The sequence below is a fragment of the Ascaphus truei genome, chromosome 2 (assembly GCF_040206685.1).
Source record: "Ascaphus truei isolate aAscTru1 chromosome 2, aAscTru1.hap1, whole genome shotgun sequence".
Classification (NCBI taxonomy): domain Eukaryota; kingdom Metazoa; phylum Chordata; class Amphibia; order Anura; family Ascaphidae; genus Ascaphus; species Ascaphus truei.
This window is the reverse complement of record NC_134484.1, coordinates 226,555,267-226,573,931: the sequence shown is the minus strand read 5'-3', so window position 1 is coordinate 226,573,931 and position 18,665 is coordinate 226,555,267. Positions and strand designations below refer to the sequence as shown.

Sequence of the window (18,665 nt, the reverse complement as noted above, 5' to 3'; positions counted from 1 at the left end):
TAAATGCACGCAGAGTCCTCCTATTTTCTGTAACTTTATTGGAGGGGGGTACACAGAAGCATAAGACAACTTGGAAGTAACATTTATGAGAGGAAGGTGAAAAGGCAATGCTTTGTTCTGGGGAAACAGTGAGAGGGGTGACTACTCACACTGGCTGCTGGCTTGAAAAGGAAGGGGATATGACCTGACATGCAGGAAATAAGGCCGGGAGAAACCAAGAGCCAGGGGTCCTGGAACAAACCAAATCAGGCCAGTGCAGGAGTTGCTAGGCAACAGCTTGAGACAGGGAGGAAAGGGAGTTACATTTGTGACAACAAATATACTAAGGCTACGCTTATAGTGCCGGCTACGTCAGGCTGCGGTCGCTGGAAAAATCAAATTGAGATGACTTCCAGTGATCGCGACCAAGCCGTCGCGCTGTGCTTACTATAAGAGCAATGCATTTGTTTTGACGTGACGTCACTGTCGCCGTCACTATAAGCGCAGCCGAAGGAGTGACAGCAGTCACATAACAGGGAGAATCACACAGGGGCCGGAATGATCACGAAAAGCTTAAGGCTTCGTCCATGGATACTGCTTGCGGGCGGAGGCGCGCTGAGGCTGAGGGAAAGCGGGTGCTTTCCCTGGCCTTAGACAGCGCGCCGTCCGGGGGCGTGTCGGTGGGCGGGCCAGTGACGTCACGGAGCTGATTCGCCCTCATTGGGCGAACCGCTCACGTGACCGGCCCTGCGCTCCGGCAAGCGGGAAAATGTAACATTTTCCTAAGACCTACGCTTCCGCGCACTTGCGGAAGCGTAGTCGAGCCCCTACTAAAGTCGCTCTCATTGCGGCTGTAGGGGCTCAGTGCCGAGCGTAAGCGCGCTTCAGCCCACAAGAACTATCCATGGACGCGGCCTTAGAATATAGATGTTTTGCTGTTAGTGGGACAGTGGCCCACATGTTATTGTCCACTGAGTGATGTTATTGTCCACTGAGTGATGTTATTGTCACCATTTGCAACTTTCCTTATCCTATGCGGCACTTTTTGATGCAAGCGGCTGAAAAGTGCATCAAATAAACTGCCACATTAGTTTAACATTTCGGTTCAGTTGGTAAGTGATCTACTTACAGTTTTGCATGACTTATTTATAGTCTAGTTTTTAAGCAATGTATCAGAAAACATTTGCCACCTTCACAGAATATCTTAATTACAAGGAAAACGGATAAATGGTTTGGCAGGTGATTATTTTAAAAATAAATAAAAGCTATAATCCCTTTTATTGGAATGGAGTATTATATTCCGTGGCTAGCAAGTTAAGAAAATGAAATCTCACTTTAATTAGAAGTGCATTTTAATAAACCTTTGAAACCAGAGCATCTACTTAGCTGAAAATCAATATCTGCTTTAATGCTGCAGTAGCAGCTGCGCTAGGAGAACGAAAACTAAAATCTATGCAAGCATATTCTTGATAACCATACGATAAGCATATCATTAAACATACCCAAATATGGGTGCAATGCAGAACTAACTTTAAATAATGACGTGAAAACGCAAATGTAAGTTCAGTTGTGTGGGACCCAGTACAAGTCTTAGCATACATGTGGACTACAGCTAGTACAGTTCATGTACATGTACAGCTAGTACAGTTCAGGTACATGTACAGCTAGTACGGTTCAGGTACATGTACAGCTAGTACGGTTCAGGTACATGTACAGCTGGTACAGTTCAGGTACATGTACAGCTAGTACGGTTCAGGTACATGTACAGCTAGTACGGTTCAGGTACATGTACAGCTAGTACGGTTCAGGTACATGTACAGCTATTACGGTTCAGGTACATGTACAGCTAGTACGGTTCAGGTACATGTACAGCTAGTACGTTCAGGTACATGTACAGCTATTACGGTTCAGGTACATGTGCAGCTAGTACGGTTCAGGTACATGTGCAGCTAGTACGGTTCAGGTACATGTACAGCTAGTACGGTTCAGGTACATGTTCAACTAGTACGGTTCAGGTACATGTACAGCTAGTACGGTTCAGGTACATGTACAGCTAGTACGGTTCAGGTACATGTACAGCTGGTACAGTTCAGGTACATGTACAGCTAGTACGGTTCAGGTATATGTACAGCTAGTACGGTTCAGGTACATGTACAGCTAGTACGGTTCAGGTACATGTACAGCTATTACGGTTCAGGTACATGTACAGCTAGTACGGTTCAGGTACATGTACAGCTAGTACGTTCAGGTACATGTACAGCTATTACGGTTCAGGTACATGTGCAGCTAGTACGGTTCAGGTACATGTGCAGCTAGTACGGTTCAGGTACATGTACAGCTAGTACGGTTCAGGTACATGTTCAACTAGTACGGTTCAGGTACATGTACAGCTAGTACGGTTCAGGTACATGTACAGCTAGTACGGTTCAGGTACATGTGCAGCTAGTACGGTTCAGGTACATGTACAGCTAGTACGGTTCAGGTACATGTACAGCTATTACGGTTCAGGTACATGTTCAGCTAGTACGGTTCAGGTACATGTACAGCTAGTACGGTTCAGGTACATGTGCAGCTAGTACGGTTCAGGTACATGTGCAGCTAGTACGGTTCAGGTACATGTGCAGCTATTACGGTTCAGGTACATGTACAGCTAGTACGGTTCAGGTACATGTACAGCTAGTACGGTTCAGGTACATGTACAGCTAGTACGGTTCAGGTACATGTACAGCTAGTACGGTTCAGGTACATGTACAGCTATTACGGTTCAGGTACATGTACAGCTAGTACGGTTCAGGTACATGTACAGCTAGTACGGTTCAGGTACATGTACAGCTAGTACGGTTCAGGTACATGTACAGCTAGTACGGTTCAGGTACATGTACAGCTAGTACGGTTCAGGTACATGTACAGCTAGTACGGTTCAGGTACATGTACAGCTAGTACGGTTCAGGTACATGTACAGCTAGTACGGTTCAGGTACATGTACAGCTAGTACGGTTCAGGTACATGTGCAGCTAGTACGGTTCAGGTACATGTACAGCTAGTACGGTTCAGGTACATGTACAGCTAGTACGGTTCAGGTACATGTACAGCTAGTACGGTTCAGGTACATGTACAGATTTTTCAGTTGAAAAATGTAAGCGAAAAAGGGTCCACAGGAAAAGTGTTATTTTACCTTGTAGAGAAATGAACATAAGAAATTAATGTTATTATGTAACGTATAAGTATGTCATACTTAATAAATGTAATAAATAATTAATGTAACCATGTATAAGTAATACATAGTAATGTCATTAAATACATTAAATAGAATTTGTGATGTAGGTTCCATTTCCTGCTTTCAAATGCTAATGCAACTTCCACTCCCGATTTATATTAAATTGGTTAAGAAGAAGGTGTCCATTGTCTATGGCTGACAGCAGGAGTATAGTTTAGGCTATGTACCAAGGCAATGGAGGAGCAAAATTGATGCAAATAGCACCATTTTCATACTGCTCCCTATGCATCAATGAATCAGGCACTGCTCCACCTTTTGCCCCATTTGCGTCACCTTGAAATTTGGTAGACTAGGGAGGCGTTACATGGTGGGCAGATGACATTGAGATGTATCCAATTGTAGGATTCTGTGCCTCCCTTTTGGGGAAAAATTTGCGGCCAAAAATCTGGTAAATTTAAGGTGTTATAACTTTCTGGCTTCTATTAACCTTTACATAACCTTGACATTCCCCGAATGTCACACGGGTCGGCACTTCAGACCAGGGCCCTTAAGCTGATCAGGGAACATAATGTTATTCTTGCTCATTTACTAGTTGGTGCTCCACTACCCTTACAGCCACCAGGAATTGGCTGCAACCACGTTATCTCTACCAAAGCGATCATCCAATGAGATGTCCCAAGCTTGAGCACTGAGTAGATAAATGTTCTTTCTAATGCAGTTATTATGTACCAGACACAACACCCAGGGGCAGAGGCATCAAGTACCGGGAACACGTTATCACACCCATTCTGCCATTAATGCCCTTGCCTTGAATGGGAGTTAACACTTTATGGGATATCCATTATCAGCGCTTGATGCCTGTGCAACCCCAAGTGTTATGTGAGCTGTGATATTAATACATTCATTTTAATTATGCTGCTGTACATTTAATAGTCTGCACTCTCGCTCTGTAAATATATATATTATATTATTAGGGAACCAATCAGGAGAGGGGCAATACTGGATTTGGTCAAATCAAACAATATAGAAAAATAACAAATATTCAATTCCGGGAACATTTGGGAAACTGTGATCATAACATGGTCGAAAACCACATTACTTGGGTTCAACAAAGACTTTAGAAAGGCAGATTTGAATAAACTGAAGAATAATCTACAAGGAATACATTGGGATTATGTTTTTTGCTGGGAAAGATGTGGAAGATAAATGGGCAGTCTTTAAAACATCAGTGTATACGCTTGGGTAATAAATCTAAAAGTAACAAGTCCAAACCAATGTGGCTAAATAAATGGTAGGGGAGGAAATTGAAAAGAAGAGGAAGACATTGAGATTCTTAAAGTCAGAATGGATTGAGGTATCATATCAAAATTATAAGGAATGGAACAAAAGTTGCAAAAGGGCAATGAAATCTGCACAAATGGATAATGAAAAAAGAATTGCAATAGAAAGTACGTTCAACCATTAAAAGTTCTTTAAGTACCTTAATAATGAAAACATTAGAAAAGAAAATACAGTATATAGGAGGAGCCTTTCAGTGTGAGATGGGCATACAATTCATTGGATAATTTAACCTTATCTACTATGTAACTATATAACTATATAAAATACATAGTAGATGAGGTTGAAAAGAGACATACGTCAATCAAGTTCATGCTAAATTTAGACGAAAATGTATGTATTCTAATCTAATCTCTACAGTGCACCCAGGCAAGCTCATTATTTATGTGAGGGCCGCCACTGTATAACTGTATGTGTGTGTGTGTGTATGTGTTCGACAATTATATACATTTACATGCCCGGGGCGTGTGGATTTAACCTCCGGACGAGTAAATATTGGCCCAAGCACAACACGCTGCTGTTTTTCCCGCGCTCGCGCTGGAGAAAGAAAAAAAAAAGCCGGAGGCGGGTTCATGTTATTGGGGGAGATTACCCCGCCAGCGGCTCTCTGAGCAGTGCCTTCGCTACTCCCCCGCCTCTCAGAAACTTTCCCTCCTCAGCGCTTCCACTCCTCCCCCTTCCGGAAGCCAGGGGGGGGGGGGGGGGAGGAGAGTTTGTGTGTAGGGGGGGGAGAGAGAGAGTGCATGGGAGAGTGTGTGAATGTGTGTGTGTGTGTGTGTAGGGGGGAGAGAGAGAGTGCGTGTGTGTGTGTGTGTGTGTGTGTAGGGGGGGAGAGAGAGAGAGAGAGAGAGAGTGTGTGTGTGCATGTGTGTAGGATACCAGAAGTGTCACATCACCCGCCCCCCAATCACTCCAATCACCCACCCCCCCATCATCCCAATCACCCCACCCCATCACCCCCCACCCCATCACACGCCCAAACCCCCACCCCATCACCCTCCCAACCCTCCCAAGCTCTTTCTAGGCTCAATCCCAGCGTGCTTAGCTAATATCACTGAGCTCTTCCCTATGCATTGGTTTGTCACGTCTGACGGTCTTTACACTTTACCTTTGTCCTCCTTCCCCGCTCCCTCCAGCAGTGCATAGAATATGTGGTAGTTCCTCTCTGCGGGATTCTGCCGCACTACACGATTCTACAGGAGGAAAAACAATTTCCAGCTCAGTTCCCACTCGTTATCTTGCCAACAATATATTTAAAAAAGCATAACTCGAAAAGAAAATGCTCACTTACTTTTTCTAATAAATCTTCATCAAGAGAGCATTTAAGTCAAGGGATCATACTGCACCAGCAATAAATACAAGGGAACAAAAGGATCACTTAAACACAGCAACTAGGTATTTAATACGTTTCTTAAAGGGCCAGTCTCACGTAGCAGGTCAATAACGTGTCAGTATAACTGACTTATTTACAGAAAGTCTTGGAGAAACGCCACAACAACGCATCAAGATCCAGGCAAGCAAAAAAAGTTTAGGGCTGTTCTTTGTTAGGATTTAATGAACTGTATGGTAATATGTATCCACAATAAATACTGGTAAAAATATATCCAAATGTCCGTTAACTAGAGGAATATTCCTGCGGAGTGAGAATTTGTTGCTTGAAGCGGAGAGATAACCACAGTATAGCTGCTTTCTCAGTGCCAACAAAATACAATGAATATGGGGATATTTGGATATCTAGAGGGTGGAAGCAATAAGCGCCCTCATACCTTCTCCCCTATGCATCACTGGTGTCAGGCGGTCCTGATGGATATAAGTTGAGACTCCCGAATCCTGACTTGATATGTGCAATCAATGTGTGCAATACACAATGCAATAATTAGAAGCAGAAATATGAGGCCAAAAAATGAATACAAAAGTACTCAATCCGCTGACGGTGCACAGAATATGGTAGCGTGCTCAAGCCGATGTAGAAGACTAGCAAAAAGGTGAGGTTTGGCGGTGCCCTGCTATGAAAAAAGACTGGACTGACGGTGTATTATACACGCAGGTTTTAATGGCACATACAATGGCACATGTGCCATTAAAACTTGCGTGTTTCATACACAGGCAGTCCAGACTTTTTTCATAGCAGTGTACCGCCAAACCTCACCTTTTTGCTTAACTGACTTATTTAGAAAGATTTAATCACCCCTAGAATAAAGTTTTACTTATCTGCATCCTGTCCACAATGGATATGTTTTTTTTTTATCCTGGTCTGCTGAATTCAAGCATATCAGCTACCCATGTTTAACTGTTTGCCTAATGATGGCTTGATCGTTACTATACAAACACTGGACAAAACAAAGACTACAGTTCACCTCTGAATGTGAGGACACTTATCACCGAAATACATTATATAAAGAGTCTAAAGACCTTCCAAAGATTTTCTTCCCAAGAGAAATGTTAGACATTTACTAAATCATTTACAGTAGCTTTGTGCTAAACCTGAAGGGTCCCTTGGAGCTGATCCATAGTCCCCCAACCTCTGGGTATCCCCCTGTTCCTGAGATATTTTAAGTTTTTGTGCCCCCAGAAAATGATAACTAGAAAGAAAGACGTGATGTCATCTTCCGATGAAGTTGCAGCTTTCTATTTGCCGCTGTAGCAAGGGTGACCCCTGCAGCCACAGTGTGTCCCTCGGGCGTGTGTTTCAGGAACTGGGGGGTCTCTGGGGGTCAAGGCATCATGAATCGTCTGAGAACACAGCTTAATTTTTTTGTTTTTTAAAAGGTGTCAATCAGCTACATTTAATCTGTTAAACATGTCACTGCTACTTTACCTTCATAGGAGGAACTGTCCCTTTAATGAATCCAGCCTGTAATCCTACTGCTGGTTAGAGTTGCCAGGTGTCCTGTATTTGGACACTCTGCCCAGTAATAAATCTCAGATAATACTGGACATGTATGTGTATACCGGTATTACCTCTCCGGACATAGTGACCTGACCGGCTTGGGGGGCCACGGGATTTCCCTGATCAGAGCTGTTGCTAGGGGGGCTGGGAAGCTTCCTCCATCTTGATTGGCTGCATTACCCAGCAGCAGCCAATCAGGAGGAGGTGTCACGAGCCGGGGGGGTGGGGCCAAGGAGAGGAGGAAAAGCATGGAGCAGAGAGAGGTGGGAGGAGTGTATGGGTGTTGAGCATTTTGCACCTTTCACCATTGTGTCCAGTATTTTTGGCAAGCCACCTGGCAACCCTATTCTCAGCCTGAAAAGCAGTTTGCATCATCGTAATTGATGCCCATATTTACTCGACTACTTACAGCAGGGGTTCGCAACTCCAGTCCTGAAGATCCCCCAACAGGTCAGGTTTTCAGGATATCCCTGCTTCAGCACAGATGGCCCAATCAGTGGCTCAGTCCAGGAATGAGCCACCTGTGCTGAAGCAGGGACATCCTAAAAACCTGACCTGTTGGGGGGGGGGGGTGTTCTTGAGGACTGGAGTTGAGAACCCTGACTCACAGCAAAGTAAGCAGTTAGGCAGGTATTCTGCTTTAAAAGTAATTTGGGGATATATTTGAAAATTCAGGAACCTTATCGGATTTATTAACACGTGTGTAGCAGTTGGGGTAATCAGTAAAAATTAACAGGGAACTGTTGTAATGTAGCAGCCCAGCCACAGGTAGGGGACAGAGGCAACACAAGGGGAGTATGGAGACTGAAAAAAGTGAACTGATTAACACAGGATTCAAATATGTCTATGTATTTAATTATTGTTAAAACACTGATTTTACCAAAAGATAAAAAAAAAAAAAACTTGGAATCCCTAAGCTTTGTAACCAATGAGATTGGGACTGAGCATCTGTAGCTCGCTTTCTCCATACATATAAATATCCCAATTTCCTTTTCAAATAATATCTGAAATTGAGCGAAATGTAAACACTAATAAAATAAAAGGATACAGTCTACGATCCGTCCTCCCTGAATATGTCCTTTTTGGCAAATATGCAGCTGAATAAACTTCCCAAACCGACTGGAGTTATTATTGTAAACAGTCTTCGCATTCCCAAAGGCTTCCATAATTGGGCTGTAGAAATAAGGGAAGATGTTAAATGTACCGCAATAAAGAAAGTGGTGAGGCCGCGCTTATCTGGTGTCCTCAGCTCCCTGGTACTCTTCTTCCCGCTGCTCCAAAACTCTCCGGCGATCAACCGGGGCGCAGCAAACATAGAACAAAGAAAGGAGCGCAGAGAAGGCAGGACGTCAAAGAAATAGTTCACATTTATTATACATATACTGTAGCAAATTAAATGAAACTTTTTTTTGTAAGTTTTTAATTTGCTGTATGTATAATAAATGTGAACTATTTCTTCGACGTCCTGCCTTCTCTGCGCTCCTTTCTTTGTTCTAAAGATGTTAAACGTTTCACAGTGCACCAGTATGGAGATCATACATTTCTTGCTAACACAATGGGTGCAAACATTATTAAATCAAACCTCTGAATTTAGCATAGGTTGAACTTGATGGACGTACGTCTTTTTTCAACCTCATCTACTATGTAACTATGTTACTTGATATATTATAGGCATAGTAGAATATGCAAAGATGTTCAACCTGTTGTCATTAAATATGTACCTAGTACTAATTTAGTTGAGTGATAGCCAGTGATGCACAAAATGTTCTCTGGCCTTGATTTTTCTTTTTCAGTTTCCCCACTGTGCCCTAATTCCTCAATGTCACGGGTGCATCAGTGTTGGTTATTGCTGTATGGATGACCAGCCTTTTCGACCTGTGGGTCAGTGAGCAGTATTTATGGAGGGCTTTTTTGTTGTTGTTGCTCCATATCAAAACTTCAAATACATTTATAGTTGCGGAATATGTGGGTGCTGTATAAATAAACGATCATTATAATAGTAAGCTATTATCCCACTGTACAACAAAACTGTACATGCCTGTCTCCCTGCAGAACGTAAATAGAAACGAATTAATGCATAATGTAGTGATGAAATCAGACGTACGGATAGCAATATTTTAGGGGATTCGCAATGTAGCAGTCGATCACAGTGATTTGTGTCATCCAATACTATGGGGCTTATGCACGTACATTACAACAAATGAGTAATTGTAGTAAATAGTTCATACCGTTTAGCGAGAGCTGACTTATGAAAAATCACACAATTGTTCTCTAAAAAAAACTCCTGACTCTCAGTGTTGTTGTTTAAATCCGTAATCAGATTACCTACCAAGGAAGTACGTTGGGCAGTACAGTATATTTAGTCAATAGGTCCGCCAATTCCACTGTGCAATTAAAGGATTTCATGATAAGACAACAGGACATCAAAGCGCCATGCTATTTTCTGTGGTACAATGTTTGTAGAAGTACTCACAGGTTTTTATTTGTATTCTGTCTTTATTATTTGTTTACATGCTGGTGTATATGAATCTTTGAATACTTAAAACATACAAGTAAATATTTTTTGTATAAAACAAAAATCAGAAAAATAAATAATATACATTTGTTAAACGACACACAAACATAAATAAATGTATTATTTTCCATAAAAATAGTATAGATTAAAATGAAATACAATTATTTTGTTCGGAGTTCTATAAGATTACTCATTTTTGTTTGCAATAAACAAACTGAAGAATTAATTTTGAAAAACACAATGGCGCAACTAATTAAGGGACTAATTCAAACCGCCATTCTAGTCAATGGGAGATACCATCCGATCGCATCCTTAGCACATATTAAATTAGCCCATAAATGTCACTTATTTTACAATGACTGTCTGCCTTCCAATGCCCCTCTCACTTCTTGCATTTGCACCCTCCAGTTTGAAGCAGGGGAACCTGGTTCAATTCCCTGTGTCGGCTCCTTGTGACCTTGGGAAAGTCACTTTAGCTCCTCGGGCACCAAAAACATAGATTGTAAGCTCCACGGGGCAGGGACCTGTGCCTGCAAAATGTCTCTGTAAAGCGCTACGTAAAACTAACCACGCTATACAAGAACATGCTATTACTATTATTAGTAAAATGTGAGCGTGAGGACCAGAATTCCTGAATCCCGTTCCTATTGGTGCTTGGACCTGACCGCTATATTTACCTGCTCTCCAAAATAGCTTGTTCCACGCTAGCTGTCTTTTCCTTTGAAGATACTTCAAGAGAATGTTGGCTCATAGCAGATAAGAACTTCAGAATCAGTTTGGTGCTCTCGGTCTTGCCCGCACCGCTCTCTCCACTGGAAGGCAAAAGCATTAACATGCCCATTATTACACAATTATATAAGCAGGACATATCACGTGACATAAGAAAAGAAATAACATTACATTTATATGCCAAACAGATACTAAATAAAACCACATTCTGCGGGTTGTTAGATTTTGAATACCTGAATTGGAGATTGACAAATTCTTGATGAGCAACTTATTAAAATGACTAATTGCGTTTAACAAAGCGCCGTTCTTGAAAAACTGTCATGTGTGCATTGGGAATACAGTAAGCGCAACAGTTAAATGACAGCACAAGGCAAAAAGAGAGACCCAACGAGCTTAGGTTATAATAAAAGAAACTTGTTTTTTTAAAGTGATCTACAGCAGGTTACCATAAGTATTACAGCTATTTGGAAAGGATGATTATCCAGAGGGGATCCCTTAAACATGTCAGTGGGATCACTTCACTTTCATCCTAGGAGGGATGGCCCTTTTAAATGGGCGCCAGAGCTTCGTTATTTATTTACTGTATACCTTGTCTTTACCGTGCTCACATGTGTCATTGTGCTATACTGCATTTAGTTTCTTCTGTGATCTCCTCTGGGAAAAAAAGTGAACAAAAATGGTGTGACGTAGCCACTACGTCATAGGGTCCCTGGAGTGCCAGACCCCATGTCGTACTCGCTACGTCTAACGGGCACCCAAAGGGGTAAATCCATTTCAGTTTCTTCTAAGTTGTATTTTAATATCTGGTATCACTTTTGCTTTGTATAACAGTGTGAGGCGTTTGCCCTTGAAATAGGGGTTTGAGAAAATCATGAGGCATTAATAAAGTGAGGTGAGGAACTGGGGGGAGGGGGGAGAGGAGGAGCGAGCTAGACCAAGTAATAACACAAGTTAAAGAGCTGTCTGTTATAGTAAACTAGATTGGATGGCTGATATGAAGCATAAATAAAATAATACAGAATAGAAAGTTTATTTGTAACCCTTTCAGTGCCGGGGGGAAGAGAGGCAGAAACCGGCCCATGTAAAAGTTATCCCAGCTCACTTTTAACATGTCTTCAAACAAAAAGGTGGATGGTGCATATTGCCATTTCAGAAAATAGAAGGGAATGGTGCCCAAATGTCATTCAACTTTAGATATACTCCCTTCAAGTATATTTTATCTGGGGATATGTGGGTGTGCACATTGAATGAAAAATTATCAGTTATTCAAAACCCTTGATCTCCAGCAGAGGGCGCTAAGTACTTAAGATTTTATCAAAGCGGGAGTTCTCCCTGTTACAGAGGTCATGCCGAATCAATGAAAAGTATAACTAATCTCGTACAGTAGATTTTCATTTAATTCCAGGAATGTGTTTCATGGAAAGGTATCAAGCTAAATCGTCTCTGTAGTGTTATCTTAGGCCATACCACTCCCAGCAGCGAACCTAGGAAAGAGACGTCTGCTCTGAACTAGAAAAGATAGTCAGCTCTGAAATGCTAACTGCAAACACAACTAATAATTGCTGAGTGACTTGGCAATTGTTGATAGCCAGTCAAATTATTTCATTAATGTTCATACTTTTACGATTTGTATTTGTCATAAAGCATTTTTATTTTGTAAACGATTATTTTGTACACATAAAAATCATGTTATCATGAGTAGAGATGTGCTAAAGTTCGCAAACCAGACAAAAGATGTGGTATTTTTGTGTGAAAAAGTTTGTGCAGCACATTTCAAGACATTTCCCCAACTTTATACTGCCACGTGTGAAGCTTTTCATGCATTTTCCAATAAGTGTAAACTTGTGTGAACATTTAGCTAAAATGTGAAATATAAAGCAGCACTCCAGACGAAGGAGCGGGTCTCCAGAGCTGCCCCACGTTAATTTCAGCTGCGGGGACCCCCCGTTTCCCAAGATATACACCTCCGTAGGTACCTGCCAGTATCTCTATGCAGCTTAAAGCTCCAGCGTCACGTGACCCAACAAGGGATGACATTGCAGCTTCCTATTAGCCCGCAGGACGTGGGATTTTTTAGCCGCCATATTGTGAATCCAGCTAGGGCGTCTACCAGCAGCACCTACGGAAGCAAGTATCTCGTGAAGAAGTGGGTACCGGAGCTGAAATCAACGCGGGTTAGCTCCAGAGACCCTCTGCTTCAAACCTATTTTAAAAAGAAAAGATCACATACTGTCGCCTAGTGCTGCTGTAAATGTCACATTTTAGCGCTACTTTAAGATACGTTCCGATTTGATGTTGAATGAAATGGAAGCTCAGATATGTAGTCAATTTTCTAGCTTTCTTTTTAAATATCACATGGGGCTAGGCTTCACATACTTATTCTAGCATCTGTATAACAGCCCTTCCGGTGACTAAGGGGCCTGGAACATGTTGCAATTTGTATTTTAGTTCCCTACGGTATTAAAATGGTGAAATTATTGTTATCTGTCATGATTCAGAGCCAACAATGCCTCTCAGGCATATTGATATGAGTCTACTTTCAGGTGTGTCCCAAACACTTTCAGTCATGCACTCACACACATATACACACACACACACACACACACACACACATGCACGCACGCACGCACACAGATCAGAGGTGGAAAAATCTTTGGTGCCTGAAATGTAACCCCTGATGCTGGGTGCTGTGTGCAGTGCTGACTGACCTGCCGCAGTGACAGGCACCAGCTCTCCCTAGCATGTTTTCATGAACGATGCTGCTTTGCGGTCACGTTGTGATCAGCTGCGGCGGTGACTGACAGGTCAGTGACCGCAGCACCGCTAAGTATGAGAGGAGGGGGTGGGAAGCAGACAGCAGGTTGCAGAGTTGTGCAAGGGCTGGGGGCGGGAGAAAGACTGGGGAGGTGGGGGCGGGAGAGAGTCAGGGCCCTCCAGGACTCAGCCCACCCATGCTCTCAATTCACACTGTGGCATGGGGAGAAATGAGGGCTGGTGTGCGTGTTATAGTGTCAGACTGTCTGTCAGTGTGTGTGTCTGTCACAGTGTCTGTGTCACTGTGTCTGAGTGGCTGTCAGTGTGCCAGTGCGCGCCACTTAACAAAATGTTGTCGTCTTATTATATTTTTGTTCACCCCTGACAGAATGGTCTGAGGATCAGAGCAAAACACTGAATCTTGGGTGTGCAAACCTGAACATTATTACACAAGTACAGTTTGACTGAATTTCAACGGGGCAGTCCCTTTCTCACCAGTGTCTAATGGCTGGAGAAGATTGCAATCACTATTCATTTAAACAGAGAAAAACTCTAGTCCAATACATAGAAGACGTGTCTACATCATATTGAATAGGAACCAGAGTAAATACTAAGTTCAAAATATCAGTGATTGCTATAGCCCTGTATATTAGCATAATATAACTTAACTCTCCCAGTGGCAAAGGGAGCTAGCAGCGGGACTTTAATCACGGTCTTTCAATATTGGTTCAAGACCTACTATAGCCTCAACTCAGCGTTTCCGCTTAAATATACAAGTCTCCTCATTGTTAATACACTAAGCTTCTATGTGTTTTTAAAAGTAGTGACACATTTTCCTGTTGGTCGGTAGTGTAAATCCCAGCTGAGAAAGTAAAGTCATTGAAACAGACAGTTTGCTGTAACCCAATAACTTGCAGCGGTTAAGGAGGTTATCTATTAGTCACTGAAGTAGGGTGGGGAGCCTGTCTGTGTGCAAACAATGTTTTACCCGTCTAAGGGGGTTATGCACTAAGCAGTGATAAGTGCTTTTAAGTGAGATAAATGCCTTTATAGCGTGATACTGTCTGCTAGGAGATTCACAAAGCAGTGATAAGTGCTTTTAAGTGAGATAAATGCCTTTATAGCGTGATACTGTCTGCTAGGAGATTCACAAAGCAGTGATAAGTGCTTTTAAGTGGGAAAAAATGTCATTATAGCACAATACTGCAGTGTTATCACTGCTTTGTGAATCTCACAACAGGCAGTATCACGCTATAAAGGCATGTATCTCACTTAAAAGCACTTATCACTGCTTTGTGCATAGCACCCAGAAAACCCACTTATCACTGCTTAGTGCATAACCCCCTAAGTCTTGACTGCTCTACTACAACCCTCCAGGTCACATGATTAGTGCGGTTGAATGGGTTCCCTAAAAGCATGCTTTTCTCATGTTACTCTTCCTTTTATGCAGTCATTTTGAAACAATTATTTCCACCCTATGCATAGCTTAATGACAAAGTGATACATTATTGAAAGCATGGCTATTTACCTGATGAGAACACACTGATTGTCATGACGCTTCCACAGGCAGCGGTAACACTCATTGGCCACAGCAAAGATGTGAGGTGGCATTTCTCCCATGTGATGCCTGCTGTACAGCTCCACTGAATTTCGGTCGTAGAGTCCAGCAATCATCTTGTAAGGGTTGACAGATGCAAGGATGGAGCCAATATACGTCTTCAATCAAAACACACAAATAACACACTATTAAAACAAGTACAGTTTACCAGTATCCAGTACTGTCAATGTATTTTCTCATGAGCTACAGTAGTTATCAAGTCTTAGATTGGTATCTTGTTTATTTAACTCCGGGAATGTTTTGTAAATCAGAATCACTGACCCGAGGAAGAGAGAGAACGCTGGAAAACATGTCCTACAGCCTGCACAACATACGGCCCGCGGGCTGCATGCGGCGATCGCCGTCTTCTCCCTTGAAATTTCCCCTGCAGGCCCCGGAAACAATGACCGTGCGGCGTCAAATGACGCCGCGCTGCCATGCCAATGGGACGCTAAGTGATGTCGTGACTCCACGCAGAGCCATGTTGCGTGGCACCATGACGTTGCGGCGTCCTGTTGCCATGCCAAAGCGTTGTCATTTGACGCAGCGCGGGCATTTTTTTCAGGACCTGCAGGGGAAACAGTAGAATTTTCAGGGGAGAAGACGGAGATTGCCGCACCAAGCCGCTGGACTCCACCGCCGGTAACAGTTGTGAGGTCGTGAGGGGGGGGGGGGGAGGTAAGAGTTGTGAGGGGGGGGGGGTAAGAGTTGTGAGGGGGAGAGGTAAGAGTCGTGAGGGGGAGAGGTAAGAGTCGTGAGGGGGAGAGGTAAGAGTCGTGAGGGGGAGAGGTAAGAGTCGTGAGGGGGGGGGAGGTAAGAGTCGTGAGGGGGGAGGTAAGAGTCGTGAGGGGGAGAGGTAAGAGTCATGAGGGGGGGAGGTAAGAGTCGTGAGGGGGAGAGGTAAGAGTCGTGAGGGGGGGAGGTAAGAGTCGTGAGGGGGGGGAGGTAAGAGTCGTGAGGGGGGAGGTAAGAGTCGTGAAGAGGGAGGTAAGAGTTGTGAAGAGGGAGGTAAGAGTTGTGAAGAGGGAGGTAAGAGTTGTGAGGGGGGGAGGTAAGAGTTGTGAAGGGGGGGGGTAATTTTAATTAAAGTGCGTCCCAAATCTGCTTTGATTGGAGCAGTTTGGCCGTTTCACTTTATAAGTTGTGCAGGTCTGGGCTACAGTATCAATTGTTAGTCCAAATAAAAAAGGTATCACCTAATACTGAAGTACTCATTATTAGGTAGCAATAAATTACACAGGGCTTCTAAAGATGGAGGGGGTGTACCGTCTGCATCGTTTTACAGAGAAACAGGTGCTGGATGTCAAATTATTCCTGGAGAATGTAATGTAATGATGTTTCATCCTAAAATATGTTACGGCATCAGTTTTAAAATCTGGTTCATTTCTTTTTAATTGCTATTCCTCCTAAACCACACTGGAAATGTTTAAGAAAACATTGAGGGTGACATAGCAAGGCAAATTTGGATCAAAATTGATACAAATTGTGCATCTCTTTGCATCAATATGTCAAGGTCTTTGCTGCAAGTTCTGCGACGTGTGTGTCAGCTTGTGATTTGGCGAGGATCAATAGAAGGCGTTACATGACGCACAGAGTATAATGGGATATTTAAAATGCTGTGTTTCTGTGCATCACTTTATATTGCGTTTGTAAAATCCGCCAGGCCAGAGGTGGCTTAAACTTTTAAAATTGAGCAATGCGTTAAAACAAAGTTCTACTTTCTTTCCATTGATACATCTCCATATGAAAAGTTTAGTGGTACGCGCGCTATATTCCCAATCGTGGTTATCTTCATTGAAACATCTCCCCCATTAGCTATAACATCATACAAAAACACGTAGGGGGCTGATACTTTAGTTTAGAGCAGTATCTGGAGAGAACGTTTAATGCAGTATTCTGTGTTAGGAGAATGCAGCTAAGCATGAGAATATCATGCATGCATTAGCATGCCATGCCCAGAATCCTTTCTGCCAGCATCTCATCTCACATTACATGACAGTCGGATGCATGATGGTTCAGCTCAGTTATAGAAGAAGGATATCACATTTTCAAGTCCAAAGCTTCACTAAATGACAAATCTACATTATTACTATTTTATTTGCAAACACATTTAACATCTTCATTTAAAGTCATTGCATAAGGCTAAGGCCCCGCTCCCAGAGTCAGCGCACCCGCGCTGCATACAGGCGGTGCGCTGACATACACAGACCGCGATCTGCGGTCTGTAGGGAGCGGGAGGTGGGCGGGAGGGGAGGATTGACAGGGAGGGGGGCGTGGCTTGAGCGGAGGGACCCGCTACTCTTCCCCCCCCTCCCTCCACGGACTCGGGCTGCAGGTAAGTAAAACACACACGCTCATACACACACGCACGCACTCATACACACACACACACGCGCACACACAGGCAGGTACTCACGCACTCACACACACACACAGACAGGCACGCACGCACGCACTCAGGCACACACACACACACAGACACACAAAGACAGGCACGCACGCACTCAGACACACACATATACAGACAGGCACTCACCTGCTTTCACTCCACACTCCTCCCCGCTCCCCGAAGCCTCTCCTCCTCCCACAGCCTCCCCTCCCCATTGGCTCACAGCCACACCACGTGACGCGTCAACGCTAGGAAACACCATTCTGTTGTGTCTCCTAGCGGCTGACGCGCCACAGCGTGTAGTCAGCTGTGCCGCCAGAGGGGACCGGGACCGGATCGCGAGGATTCCCCTGCTGGTGGGGAACTCGCGACATGGCCGCCCGCGCCAACGAGCGCAGCGGGACCGAGGCCTAAGTGTAATAGCTCTGGCAGACATATTAATCGTTTGGACAAAAAAAAAGCCCGCACAAGGCATATCAAAGGCTGCGCTTATAGCGACGGCGACATTGCCGCCATCACGTGCGCTTATAGTAAGCGCGATGCGACGGCTTTGTCGCGATCACTGGAAGTCATCTCAATTTGATTTTTCCAGCGACTGCAGCCTGACGTCGTCGGCACTATAAGCGCAGCCTTAGGCTCCACAAGCTTTTGCACCATACATTAGATGGTTTAATTAGCCCATACAAAAACCATGCTTTTCTCAAGATCAGTTGTAATGCTGTTACAGTAACATTTTGTTGCTCAAATGACTTCAAAGGCATTTCCTGACCATCCATTGCTCTGAAACATATGTCAGGCTGGCAGCTTGACATGCCACATCTGTATTTCAAGAAATTTTTCGAGTGACTGATTGTGCCAACATCATAATGGCAAAGCTAAAAGGAACCAAGCACGTGCAGAAAAACAGTTGCTGTTATTATGCGAAGACATTGTGTTTCCTATGTCTTTGTTGAAAACTGAATGACTCCCATATTCAGTTGGTTTCCTGAAATTCCTTAATTTGACTTTCAAAGCTTAAGCAGTTACTTCCTTTGATGCAAATGCTCAAGAGGAACAACAAATATGCCCTTTCTATTTTTGTAAAGGATTTCTACCCAGACTAAGCCACACATGGAATTTTCCAGGGTTCCACATTTCAAAGCTGGATCTTTATTTCTATCACTTGGGTATTCTGAAAGCAGTATTGCTATTCTGAAAGCAGTATTGCTATTCTGAAAGCAGTATTGCTATTCTGAAAGCAGTATTGCTATTCTGAAA

The 18,665-nt window shown here is 43.3% G+C and overlaps 1 protein-coding gene across 1 annotated transcript in view; it reads right to left on the bottom strand.

Moving 5' to 3' along the window:
• Window positions 1-18,665, bottom strand: part of MYO10 (myosin X) — a 258,726-nt gene that overhangs the window by 87,481 nt on the left and 152,580 nt on the right. The window contains exons 4-8 of the mRNA XM_075585926.1: window positions 14,951-15,138; window positions 10,617-10,751; window positions 8,473-8,597; window positions 5,826-5,839; window positions 5,643-5,727 (exon numbers count right to left, since the gene is read on the bottom strand). Coding sequence (XP_075442041.1) covers window positions 5,643-5,727; window positions 5,826-5,839; window positions 8,473-8,597; window positions 10,617-10,751; window positions 14,951-15,138 — 547 coding nt within the window. The remainder of the gene's footprint in view (window positions 1-5,642; window positions 5,728-5,825; window positions 5,840-8,472; window positions 8,598-10,616; window positions 10,752-14,950; window positions 15,139-18,665) is intronic.